This window comes from Monodon monoceros, unplaced genomic scaffold, assembly GCF_005190385.1.
Source record: "Monodon monoceros isolate NGI ecotype Baffin Bay Population unplaced genomic scaffold, NGI_Narwhal_1 Super_Scaffold_1, whole genome shotgun sequence".
In the NCBI taxonomy this organism is placed as follows: domain Eukaryota; kingdom Metazoa; phylum Chordata; class Mammalia; order Artiodactyla; family Monodontidae; genus Monodon; species Monodon monoceros.
The window spans coordinates 68082974-68096715 of record NW_021703765.1 but is presented as its reverse complement, the minus strand read 5'-3'; the positions used below and the strand labels follow the sequence as shown (position 1 = coordinate 68096715).

The window sequence follows — 13742 nt, the reverse complement described above, 5'->3', positions numbered from 1 at the left end:
GGGGCGCGCGGGGGGGCTGCCCCGGGGCGGCCCCCCCACGTCGGGGCGCGGCGGGCGGCGGCGGCGGGAGCGCGTCCCGTCCGGGTCGTGAGGAGCCGCCGCCGCCGCTCGCCAACATGGCGGACCTGGAGGCCGTGCTGGCCGATGTCAGCTACCTGATGGCGATGGAGAAGAGCAAGGCGACTCCGGCCGCCCGCGCCAGCAAGAAGATCGTCCTGCCCGAGCCCAGGTACCGGCTCCCCGGGCCCGCGCCGCCCCCCGCGTCGCCGCCCCCCGTGGCCGCCAGCGACACCCTGCGTCCGGGAGGGTCGGGCGCTCAGCCGCCGCTGCCCCCTCGGCCGGCGACCTCCGGGAGCGGGCGCTGCAGGGCCGGCCTCGCCGTTCCCGTCTCTGAAATGGGGCATCGGAGGGCTGTTGGGGGGACTCCGGGAGAGAGCGCCCCGAAGTGCCCAGCGCGGCGCGTGGCGCGTGGCGCGCAGCGAGCGCCCCAGCGAGGTGTGGTGAGGATGTGGTTGTGACTTCGCTGGACCAGCTCCATCCCTGTCGCCCCTTCCTGCCCCATCTCTGCCTCTCGGTCCAGCTCCATCCCTGTAGTCCTCCCTATTTCATTGCTGTGGTTCCTTCCTGCCCCATCCCTGTCCTTCTAGCCCCATCCATATCCCTGGCCCCATCTCTGTCATCCCTGCCCTCCCCTCGAGCCCCAACATATGGTCCCCTGCCTGCCCCATCCCTGTCCCTCCTTCTGCCCCATGCTTGTCTTTCCCTTGTGCTCCATCCCGGTCGTTCCTTCCCTAGTTTCTGTTCTGTCCCCCATTCCAGCACCGGCCTCCCCTCAGCTCCCTCTGGGCGCCTTAGCTAGGGAGTGCAGGCGAGTTGCCTTTTGCCCCAGGCACTTAAATTGGTGTTTTCAGTGCTTGCTCCCCTTAAGGTCCACCAGTCCAGTCAGCTTCCTGCACTCCTTTTCTCTTTGGTGCCTCCAGGCAGTAAGGAGTGGATTCTGACCCACCCGATTTTCTTTTTGGTACTAAGCGTGTCACCTGGTGACAGATCCACTGGTGGCACTTTATTAAAAGGTTGAAATGGGACTCACTTAAAAACGCATGTTGAATGGGTGATTCCAGGCAGGAATTTGTTGTTTAAATTACCGGCAAAGGGGCCGATTGAATTGGCGAGGGTCTTGGTGAGGTCCATACCAAGTTGTAATTTTTGTCTTAAAAATGATTTATTATTGATGAAGTAGTAAACGGCTTGATTAGTTCATATCATTGGCACCACCCCAGAAAATATCATGCATCAGATTAATAGTGAGTTTCAAATAGTGTATCAAAGGATTAGCGTTGGATTTTTTTTTCCCCTTAGCTTTCCTAATTAACAACATCATGAGGGGTACAGCAGATGTGTCTCCTTGACACTAAATAGCTCTTGGTCAATTGATGATAAAAAGAGGCATCTTCTTTATGGTGAATTTAAGACCATGCATTTTTGTAATGTATTGGAATCTAAAACCAAAGCTGTTCTCCATTTGAAAGCATCAGTTCTTCAAGTGTTATATACATCTAAGATTGCTTAAATGTTACCTTGATGTAAGAGAAAAAACATCTTTCTTGTGATGCTGAGGGCTCATCAGATTATTTTTACAAATCCCTGAGTCCAAGCCCCACGATAGAGAAAATATCTTTCCCTTTGCGTTATTCGTTGTGAAAAGTCAAATTGTGTAAATGAAGACGTGCTTCCTGGATGTTTTTTGTCTCGCTTGCCCTTCATAGCCCCTGCCTCTTTTACATTTTGCAGGGAAAAACCTACTTTGATGAGTGAAGACAAGCAGGGAAAGTAAGGGAAGAGTGGAGGCCTTTCGGAGTGTTGTGAAAGCAACACTCCTGTTCCAGACTTTAACATATCCGAAGCTCGCTGATGATCAGTGCTGTTTAAAATTTCTGGCAAGTGGGAAACTGTAAAACAGTAACCCCCAAATGAAACCTGAATTTCATTAAAAAAATAAAACCCTCTACATTTCTATAAATGTCATATATAGTGCTTAATTTCTTTTCCTCTTTTTCTTCCTTAAGGGCAGGGAGTCCCAAATATATAAAGTGTCTATATGTAAAATCAAGAAATCTTAACTCATGGACAGTTTTTTTTTGGGGGGGGGAGGGTGATATATAATGTTACTAAAATTAGGAACTGCTGTTCATTTTTTTTCTTGGTGTTTTGAACTTAATATGACTTCTGCTTTTTTCAATGTCCCTCTTAAGAACATACTTACGTGCTTAGGGTATTCACTTACTTGTGTGAAGGCCTTTGTTTTCGGTGGCATTCTTTGGTAATGCTTTCTTTTAGGGCAGAATCAGTGACCTGCCAGCAGATTTCTCATGACATTTTAGAACTGAGACATATCAACAGGAGAGTAATTTTAGGAAGTGGCTCTTTAGTAATTGTTATTCTGTTGCTGTTTTGTTTTTAAATAGACTCGAATTAGGCCATTGGAACCTCCTCCAGAGATTCCAATTTGTTTTGAGTTTATCTCAACTGGCTTTAGTTTTGTGCTGTGACCATTTACATAGTAACTGCCACTCCTTGTGCTGTGTTAGGATTCTGGTACATAGAGATCATGAGGTAAAACATCTTGCACGTTTTTTCTCCATGACTGTATAGCAGTTAGTGGCCTACCTGCTCGATTTTGGGATGGGGGTGAGAGGTTAGGGGGATTTCTAGCTCTGGTAAGCAAGTTAATTTCATGTTGAACTGCCTCAGCATCATGACTCAAAAGCCTAGTGTGATTTCGCTCTTTGGTAAAGGATACAGGTAACATGTTTTCTGATAAGAGTTTCTATCTCAGCTTCATTTTGGGGTAAGCCCTGTGATCACCAGTCTTGGGCATTCTTGAAAAAGAGGTTTAGCTTTGTATTTTCAGTATCTAAATGGGAAGCATAAAACTTGCCATCGGTCTATCCTGAGTGACTTTTCTTTCCAGCTAATTATTTGAAGCCACTGAGTATTCTGTGTGCTTCCTTATTTCACTTACTTTGCCTTTTCCCCAGTTTTGCACAGAAAGGCAACAGAATGAAGCAATAGCTAGCTAATTTCAATGAAGTGCGGGGTGTGCAGTCCCCTGCCTATTACGGGAGAATCTCAGAAAATGGAACGTTCCACCCTGGGGAGATTTTGCTTCTCTGAGATGGCAAGAGGCAACCATTTTGTTAGGCTGACACATTATTCAGTTAACGAACCAATGAGTGCAAATTCTGGAAAAGTTGCCTGTTTGTTCAAATTATATAGCTGCTTTAGTTTACTGAAACATTTGTCGAGCTAGTGTAGCTGATGTGCAGGCCCAGCTCATTCATATGTGCATGCCAGTTGTTTTATGCCACGTTAGAGAAGAAACGCTTTTATTTAATAGGGTCTAATTCAGAAGCCAAGGCCTACAAAGGGTTAGCATCTTAAGCTCTGGAGGGTTCAAGGCAGCTTTTCCCCTGGGCTCACTACTCTTGTATCTTTTTCCGCACAGAGTGAAATTCAGTTGACTTGAGGTCACACACACTTGCAAGAGGTTGAGTCACGTAAAATCCATCTTTCCTCTGGTGTTTCATTTCTGTTCAGTGGACATTGAAAACTTGGGATCATCCATCACAAAGCTTGTCCTTTCCAAGTATTCACACGCTATGATAGGAAGGTCTGAAAACATTTTAAAGAGCCTTTATAAGTTTCTGGGAGCATTTTAGACCGTCCTGAAAAAGGTGTGTGATACTGTTTATTCCATTAATTCAGTACCTGGTTGTAGAGGTTTTTTCCTGAGCCAAGCAGAGGGATACTGTGACCACCCTGGCTGCAGCCTCTTCCTTCAAGGGGCTTACAGTCTAGTGGCAAATACACTGGGAGTTGAGAAATATGTTTACTTTCATGTGCAATTGCTTGAAGATTCTATTTAACTGTGGACAAGTAGCACGGAGTGGCTTTTACTATTCTGTATTCACGGAACACATTATATCTGCTCAGTGTCTTATAGTAATTTGTTAATGATCTCCTTTGAAGAGCTATTTAGCTGTAATATATATAGTAATATGGTAGTGTGCATCTTCCTATTTTTAAAACTATCATGGGTAATTGATCTTGAAAAATAGCTCTGTTTTCTTCTGATGTGAAAATGGGGTTTATTCTGTAATTTCCCCAACTCCAGTCAGCGAGTGAGTGGTGGGTGACTTGAAAGATTCCCCTCCGTTTGGGTTGGAGGGTATTCTATGCCTGCAAGCCCAACTCTGAACTGAAAAGTTAAGGTTGAAAGAAGGAACAGCCTTCAGGAAGAAAGCGCTCTTTATCGTCGATAGGAGCATTTCTATGCATAAAACGGTGGTGGTGGTCTTGCTTCTTTTTCTCTATGCGACACTTTCCAAATGTAATTTGTTTTGACCTTTCAGTTACTACTTCATTCTCGGGCAAAGTTAATTTGTGCCAGCGACTTGAAGATGTAAGTGTGGTGTGTGATCGGCAATTCTTAGAAATAGACGTTCCAGTGCAGTCAATTTGGGACCCAGAATATGCCCAAGTCAAGCGTCGTGAAAGGCTTTGCGTCGAGAGCCCAGTCGATGTCTTTGAGGTACAGGCAGTCCCAGCTTTTAGAAGCGATGTGTTCTCAGAGACAGCCTCTTAAAAACACCCCCTCGGTACACTGAATCGGGTTTTGCCAAACATCTGTGTGGACGGGGACGGACACTGTTGGATCAGATGTCACAGCTCAAAGAAGGGACGCTTCCGTCTTTATCGTGGCAAGCAGAGTAAGAGATGCCACGGAGTAGAGAGGGCACCCGGGGTCCCTGCAACCCCGACAAGCGAGAGAGAAGTTTAAATTCCATGAAGTAGTGATATGACAACTACCATTTGCCGAGAGCTCGCCCTCTGCCAGGCAGTTTGCATCGTGAGTGCATCTGTTCCCCACAACGGTCCTCTCAGGTAGTTAGCATCAGCTCCGTTTTCCCAAAGGAGCAGGTGCTCAGGGAGGTTTAGGAACTCAGTCCTGGTGACAGCTGAATGTGGCCGAGGCAGGTGCAGGATTCAAGCCCAAGTTTCCCAGAATCTGGGTCCTTTCCACCTTGCTATGCCGTCTCACCAGAAAGAATAGCGAACACCCCCACGTCTCATTTTACAGGGAATGGATGAAATAGCGAAACTTTTTTTTTTTTTTTGGTTGGGGAAAAATCATTCTGCGTGCCGATTCAGTCAGCTGCCAGGGTGGCATTGGGAAAGTCAGGACCGACCTCACAGACTGATCGAGAACAGCTATTCCTCTGGGACCTGCGAAAACGGTAATTATGACTAAGTGAATAAGCAGTTTCTGCCTTTTTCCCAGGAGGAGCTCAGGGGTTAAATGCCTGTTCTGTTTAATAGGAGAAGCGCAATCTCGCTGCTGTTAATGAGAAATTGTATAATAATAGACCGCCTCACCCCCTGGCCACCCAACAGGATTTCTGTCTTTTATCATTTAGAAAAAAAGGGCAGCTCAGGCTGCTTACCTCCCACCCGCCCCCCACCCCCAATTTTCCATATCTGAGAAAAGGGTAAAAGGGACAAAAGAATATTTTTGGCTTTATTTGCAGTAAAAATCACTTTCTCATTCAAATAATCTTCCTCTGTTAATAAAACTGTGTATTTGAAGATGGCTGTAGGTGAAAATGCATTCTGTGTGCCTGATGGTCTGTCCTTATTCTCTGGACTTGAGCGGTGGGGAAATGGAAATGATGTACTTGGCAACTTTTGCTTTCTGGTTGTTGAATCATTTGTCAGCTAAGTCATTTGCATGCTAATGAGGTTGTTCTGGACCGCCTCTGCTTCTCCTCTTTTTCACTTCTTTATCCTTCTCTGTTTTTATCACTGATTAGAAGTTAGAACCCCTGGGCCTTTTGGGACTGCTGTATGGGTCTGAAATGCAGCAGGCTCCCCATATCCTGTAAATATTTCTCCTAATTTTGGAAGGCTTCTTTTGGGTCACCTGTGCTTTGGCCTCAGTGTGAAGCAAAAGCACATTGTAGTACTTTATAGGACCATAAAGAAAAAGCCCCTTAGAGAATACAGTGAAAATATTTTTGCAGCTCATATATTTTGTGACTGATTGTAAGAGTCAGCTTTGACCCAGCCTTGGACTTGTACTCTTTTGCTCTCATTTCCTTCTTCCAGGGTTTCAGGAGCAGGAAAAAGTGATTCTATGAAAGTAGCCCATATGAAAGTAGCCCGGCCAGACCTTTATCCTTAGTGAACTTGAAGGCCAGTTGTCATCACTGGCCCCTCATTTTCCTGTGCCCTCCCTCCTACCTGCCGTACTGTACTAAAAGAGAAAGTTCTAGACTAGGAAGTATGACCCTGATTCCACTGGCAATTTGCCATGGGCCGTTGGTAAGTCACTTAAATTCAGTTCAGTATTAAATTCAGTGTATTCAGTTTCCCCATCTGTACAATATGATATCTATTCCTTTTTGATCACAAAATGTCCAAATAAAAATCTGTCTCTTGAGAGCATTTTCTATCCATACATTTGTGAGCAGGAGAGAACATTCATTTCAAACACAGAAAACTCAGGAGAAAAAAGATCGGAAGCAGTGTGAAAAGATAATTTTACTTTAATTTGCACCATAGGTGGTGGTGGTTGTGATTTATATGCAGTATGAGACATAACACCTTAAAAAAAGTACAAAACAGTAGGAGATGAAAGCAGTATTGCACGGAGACCCTTGTGCCACGTGCTCAGAGGGGGCGGGCTCGGGAGGCAGGACTTCTGAAAAGTTAGAATGTTGACCCCTAGACCCATAAGTAGGTGAATTTCCCAGATTTCTCCTCAGTGTTCTTCCTCTAGCTGTTTGTTGTAATACTGTTTGTCTAGAACCTTCTGCATGCGGTGCTTTGCGTGGTTCTTTTCCTTTCTTTCCTCCTTCCTCCCTTTTTTCTTCCCTCCTTCTTTCCCTTCCTTTTTCCCTCCCTTTACTTCCTTCCATCCATCCATCCATCCATCATCCAGTAGGCTCTGGGCTGTATTGGCTTCAGTACCTAAGAGTTCACAAGTGTGCCACTTTTAAATATAGATAACTAAGCAATTAAGAGAGTTGACATCCTCAAAAGGTCTTTGCTTCAGTAAAATGCACCAAAAATCATAATCTAAAAGCAGCTGGCTTCAGCGTATTAGGCATAAGGTGATGCACTCTAGTCTTCCTCAGACATTCAAAGATCGCATCTTAATAACATAGCATTGTCATATCTCATGTTTGAAAAGATCTTGGAGGGCACCCAGTCAAGTCCTGCATTGGGTGGGCGACCTCCCTCTCTAGCATCCAGCCAGGGTCATCTTTGGGGAGCATCTCTGGAAGCTCCGTGGTGTTGGAAAGCTCTCTTTGTAATTAATTCTGCGCACAGGTCTCTTGCTCTCCTTTTGTGGTCTTGCAAAACAAGTTTAATCCCGCCCCAACGTAATGCATCTTCAGACATTTGAAGGCAGCTACCCCAGCCCAGAGTGGCTGCTATGGGAAGCTGTCCCCCGTTCCTTTCGTTGTTCCTCATGTCATGCTGAAGTCTGCACATTGCTCTGTAATCCACGCTCATCAGTCTGAACATTACCTAGCTCAGTAAGAATATTAAAATTGATGAAGACTAAAAAGGTGTCTGCAGAGTTACTGTAATGAATTTAGTGATGGCAAAACTGTTAAATCCAAAATCAAGTGTATGGTCAAGTCCCTCTAAAAGTTCCATTATAGGGAGAACCTTTTTGGTTCCTTGAATGATTTTAAAATTCATTATACCAGTTTGATTAGGGGATTGTTTCCATTGGTCAAAGTTTGGAAGTTAGGCATGGGTTACATGTGTTTTGTGGCAGTGACTGCCCTTTGCCAAGTGCAAAGTGAGTGCTAGGCACTGTGTATTTCTTAGATAATCATGGGCTAAACTATTTCAGGAAGAAAGCGAGCTTCAATTCAGTTGAAAAGATCATCTTCTGAGGGTTAGAGAGTGTATGTTTCATATATTCCAAAACTTACAACTCTGGTAGCTGTGGGAAGCAGCAAGTTTCTTCGTTTGCAGCAAGAAAACTTTCTTGACTAACGCCTCCTTGGTATTTGTATTTTGTGTCATTAAGTCAATCCGTTGCTCTTTATAATCTAGAAAGGTAACTGGTTATATTTTCAGGTCATTTGTTCTAAATTTTCTATATCTGTATTGCTTTCAATAAGGATTTAAGTTAAAAATGAGCTGAGATGGGAAGGCATTTACACAGCTGTTAAATACTGCAGGCTTTCATTTTGCATCATGAAAATGTCTAAGGCTTTGATGACATTTTCGATGTATCTTCTTTGAAAAGTACAAGGCTTTTGCTGTTGGGTGTAAGGGTGGGGGGTGTCTATACCCCATGTAGAAATGGAACTAACCCTAATAGAAAAGGTCAAGGGACTTTCATATTCATCTTTTTTTTAACATCTTTATTGGAGTGTAATTGCTTTACAGTGGTGTGTTAGTTTCTGCTGTATAACAAAGTGAATCAGCTGTATGTATACATATATCCCCATATCCCCTCCCTCTTGAGTCTCCCTCCCACCCTCCCTATCCCACCCCTCTAGGTGGTCACAAAGCACCGAGCTGATCTCCCTGTGCTATGCGGCTGCTTCCCGCTAGCTAGCTATTGTACATTTGGTAGTGTATCATATTCACCTTTAAAAGGCCCTGCTTTTTTCACCTACATGTACTGTTTCTTTTCTCATAATGACACCCTAACTGGGACAGGGATTACGCAATAATCACCACAACATTAGAGTAGAGTGTAAAGTTTTCCTGCTCTCTTTTTGTGTTTCATTTTGGAACCGCTCCTTCTGTTTTGTTTCCAGTGGCCGTGGAGGAAAATTTATTATTTTATGCAAAACATCCAAGTAGAATTGGGCTAGGAGGGGAAGGTGTTCCCTGCACAATAGTAGTTTCTAAGCAAGGGATGAGAGGATGCTTATGTTAATAACCCCCCCACCCCCGCCCCGCCCCGCCCCTCCAAAGAAAAAACTGTAAGAGTTTTGTGTTCAGGGATTTCTTAGGGTTTAATCATTTGGTTTCTTTCTTTCTTTTTTTTTTTTAATTCCACGTGGAAAATCAGCCAGCCTCTTTATGTTTGTGTCCTTTAAATAAAGTGCCCTGCTTGAGAGGGGATTGGTATTTCAAATTAATTATTTTTTTAAAATTCAGGTTACTCTGTAAGAGAAGTTTATTTTCTCTGGCCATGTCATGCTGGAACAGTTTGATGAACTAGAGGCTGGACACTCCTTCCTGTAAGATCAGAATTTGAAGTTAAACATTATGGCCGATGGGTGTCTCACAAGTCTCTGGTATAGGATAGATGGTGGAAGAACAGTAGAAAAAACCAGACTCCAGTTTTGAAGGGCCTCAGTGGTTCTAACCTGATAACATTCTTTCCCTGCTCTTAAGAAACATTCTCCAGACCTGGGGTATGAATTGGATCAGTATTAAAATGATCATGATGGGAGATCTACTTGCTGGGCTTAACAGTTAGGTCTGACTATGTTAACTTGTTCAACCCAATGACATCTGATGGTCATCTGTTTCATATTTATGCAAGAGATTTGAATTCAGAGCACAAAAAACCCCACTAATACTTGTATATAGCGCCTTGTAGTTTTACACGTATTGACTCTTTCTTGTTAGTTTTTACAGTTATTCTCTGTAGTTGGTAGACATTTGAAAAAGAAAAAAGAAAATTACTCCAGACATGTCCATGTGGAGACAATGAGAGGGGTATTTTGTCTGTTTGGGGGAAAGTTGGTACTCTCCTCGGACCTGGGGGCTTCCCGCTGCCCTTCAGACTCAGAAACTGGATTCTGTCGTGGCACTGAGTCTCTCTCTGCCTCTTACTGTGAAGTTCACATCAATCAGCCGAGTCGGCCCGACTAACGCCTTCTCTTCTCTTCTTCGAGCCCGGTGGTTCTTATTTAAAGACCCCTTTGAGAATCCGTTGAGGTAGAGGCTCCCACCCCTCAAAGTGCACTAAATCACATGGTCGATTTACCTGAAAAGCCAGACTGTAGGTGGAGTGTCAGATTTGCTGCTTTACACTCAGTACTCATTCTCAGGACCCTTGTGCCTGAAGTCCCCATGACCTGAGAGTTCTCCCCTCGTGATAAGGCGGCCCTCGTGGAAGTGACGCTGTCCTCAGAAGGTGACACAGGTGGCGCAGGCCTGTGGCTGGAGGGGTCAGAAGGCCTAGCCCCCTGGCTCGGCAGCTGCAGTAGCTGGGACCAGGTCATTTCTCCAGGGGGTGGCTTTACCCTGGATGTGGAATCCTGGAATTCCCTGACAGTGAGAGGCCCCTGTCCACATATTCATGTTTCCTGCTCTATCTAACTGGTGCCAGGCCCCCACTGGATTCGATCCTAATTTATATTTAGGGTATAAATTCCTGTGACACATTGTATAGAGATACAGAACGTCCAGCACCTCAAATAACTGAAGCCACAGCTTGTTAGCCGAGGAGCCTTTGGCATTTCTCTGCCCTTTGTGTTATGTGTTGATTTAAAATTTTCGTTCTCCGAGAGCAAGCTTTTTCCCTTATTTTCAGATTCTTGGGAACGGCTCCACAATACTCATCATCCCCATTTTAGGAGGAAGTTCAGGTTCAGAGAGAAGCTAATTGCTCAGGATCACCTCGATAGCAAACGGCACAGTTGAGCCTCGGTTCAAATTCTGTGCATTTTAATAGACAACCTCAGCCTACCTTCCGCCACATGAATCTTCTAAACAAAGAAGTTTCTTGGATTTGGGTAGAGGAACATTGTCAATTTCAGATGCTAGTAACACAGTTTGAAATGCACTGTCTTTGTTCAGTTGGGTGATCTACTACAGGGATCTGATGAGGTGATCCAGTAGCTTACATATATTGATACTTTCATTATTTTCCTACCTCAGACACACTTTTGTAATTTCAGATGCGCTCTTATTTCAAAAGCAAAATTAAAATTCACGTCTCTCCCTGTCTGTAGGTAAATGGGGATCTTTGGCTTGAACATACTTGTCAGTTACTCTAGATGCATTAAGGATTTTTTTATGTTACATTTATTAATCTCGTTAGTGGTACCTTCTAAATTGTGGTAGAAAATTAATGAAGCAGGTTGCCTATTAAACCTTCATACAGAAAGGTCGTTGAGCTCACATTGGGGTGGGGTTCTGTTTGTCAGAGACACTTTAGTGACCCAATCCACAACTCAACGTCTTCACCTGCTCTCCCCGAAAAAGGAATTCCCCAGGTAAAACGCCTTATTGATCACTACTGGCAGTGAAACTGGAGCACCAACTCTGTCTCTGGAAAGCGGCAATGAAAAAGGTAAAGAATTAAGCATTTATCTTACCTTTCAATACGAACTACATTTTAAGGTAACCAGAACTCCCTAGTTGGTCATGGGAGATTCATCTTTACAGAAGAATAGCAGCAAATCAGAAGGAATGATGGAATTAGAAAAAGAAATCATCGTTTTGCAACGTTTACTGACAGTATTGATTTAGGTAAAGATCATCAGTGTATGAAACCACTAAATGAAAGGTAGATGGGGGAATTTTAAATGGAGAGGTCAGACTCTCACCATCTGAATTTTCACATCACTAACGTTGGGGCTCAGGACAGGCCGACCCCAAAATAGGCCAAAGTGGCATACTGATTATTTTGAATTAAGGTTACTTAAGAAACAACCAATGGAAGAAGAACACTTTGACCCTCCTTTGTCTCCAGAAAGCAGGAAATAAATCTCCCATGTGAAAGGTACCCTCCCCACCCCAGGAGGTAGAGAGACATCCTTATCACCAGAGATGGCAAATTCCAGCTGAAAAGGCTGTGTAAATAAACCTTGTTATTACTTCTTCACTAATTTACGACCCCAAGCCCAAATGTCTTTGTCTTGTCAGTTCTTCACAGATTTATTGTTTCTTTGTCTAAGAAGTATAAAAGCCACCTGCTTTGGTCCTTTCTTTAGGTCCTATTTCTGTGAGACTTCTGTACCTATGAATTAAATTTGTTTTTTCTCCTGTTACTCTGTCTTGTGTCCATTTAATTATTAGACCTGCCTGAGGAACTCAAGAAGGGGAGGGGGGAACTTCCCCCTCCCCAACGCTGAGGAGAAATAAATGCGTCTCCTTGTATGAGGCAATATGAAGACTATGTAGTGAGTATTCCTGCCCCCAAAGGTGGACTTGCATGGCCTCAAGCTCAGAGCTGACTTTCAGCTCACAGGACACATGGAGGTAGAAGAACAGATTGAGTGACCTTATGAGGAAGCAAACAGGCAAATCCAGAATGGGGGCTATCCTCCAGGACTGCGGTCCTGGTTTCCTCAGTAAGTCACTGGCATGAAGATAAAAAGTGGGTGGTGGGGATGGACGGGTGCTCGAGAGTAAAACGGATTTCAGAGATATAATCATCAAATGAATGTGTGGATCTTGATTTGATCTTGATTCAAACCCAACTATATGAAAGACACCTCTGAGAGAATCCTGGAAATTTGGTTTAGGAAATGGGTATTAGATCTTTAGGATTTATTGTTACTTCCAGGGTGGGGTTGGGAAGTGATAACGGATCATGCTTATTGGAAGGAAAATGTCCATAGTTTTTAGAAATGCAGATGGAAGTAGTAAAGGTAAAACAACATGTAGTCTGAGATTTGCTTTAAAAAAACGGAGGAAAAGTGAAGGGGAGGATGAAAGTAGCAGACTAAAATCTTGATAACTGTTCCTGAGGTGTTGATTGACGGGTTATGGGCATTCATTCTACCATTTTCTACTTTTTGCATGGTTTTTTTTGGCGGTACGCGGGCCTCTCACTGTTGTGGCCTCTCCCGTTGCGGAGCACAGGCTCCGGACGCGCAGGCTCAGCAGCCATGGCTCACGGGCCCAGCCGCTTCACGGCATGTGGGATCTTCCTGGACCTGGGCACGAACCCATGTCCCCTGCATCGGCAGGCGGACTCTCAACCACTGTGCCACCAGGGAAGCCCTACTTTTTGCATGTTTGAAAAATTTTACAAGAATTTTTAAAACCAATAGAGAAGATCGCTTTGTGTGAGGATCAAGGCTGTCTTCGGGTAGGGCTGACGATAACCTCGCTGTTGTCCCAATGTCACGTGTAACCAGCACTGGTGACTTAGGATATAAATTCCTGTGACACATCGTATGGAGATACAGAACGTCCAGCATCTCAAATAACAGACTGAAGGAAGGCTGATGTGCTTTTTGGAAACTGCATTAGATGACTGAAAGAGAGCCTCTGTGACACTGATTGCAAAGATATGGATAGAGTTGTAATAAATGCATTTGCAACCAGAGTTCTGACTCCTCCAAGTCGTGTGGACAGATTTACAACCTTTTGACTGGAAGACTTCTCATCGAGGGATGAGGAAAAAAAAAAAAAAAGATGGAAAAAGATTATCCAAGAGAGAAAGCATATTAAGCCGTGAAACTTTAGAAAACTGTATCCATTTACTCACTGAGTATGGAAGACTTCACTGAGCCTCATTCAGTCATGAATGTCTATTAAATCATAGCTCTGATGTTTACGTTTAGCATGCTATTGAAGATGATCTATCCTGTAAGCATACTTTCCATGCCTAATGAGACTCTGCAATGTAATTCTCTCTCACTGAGGTTACTTTAAGAACTCTCTGTTTTTAAATTGTGTGACTATTAACTTGTCAAAACATTTCAAAATAATTTCTTTCTTTCTTTCTCTTTCTTTCT

The 13742-nt window shown here is 43.9% G+C and overlaps 1 protein-coding gene across 3 annotated transcripts in view; it reads left to right on the top strand.

Moving 5' to 3' along the window:
* Positions 1-70: 70 nt before the first annotated feature.
* GRK3 (G protein-coupled receptor kinase 3) overlaps positions 71-13742 on the top strand; it is a 122793-nt gene continuing 109121 nt past the window's right edge. For 2 of the 3 annotated variants that reach the window (XM_029220477.1, XM_029220467.1), the window contains exon 1: positions 71-229. In XM_029220477.1, coding sequence (XP_029076310.1) covers positions 117-229 — 113 coding nt within the window. In that variant the 5' untranslated portion in view covers positions 71-116. The remainder of the gene's footprint in view (positions 230-13742) is intronic. The other variant, XM_029220487.1, reaches the window with a different exon arrangement.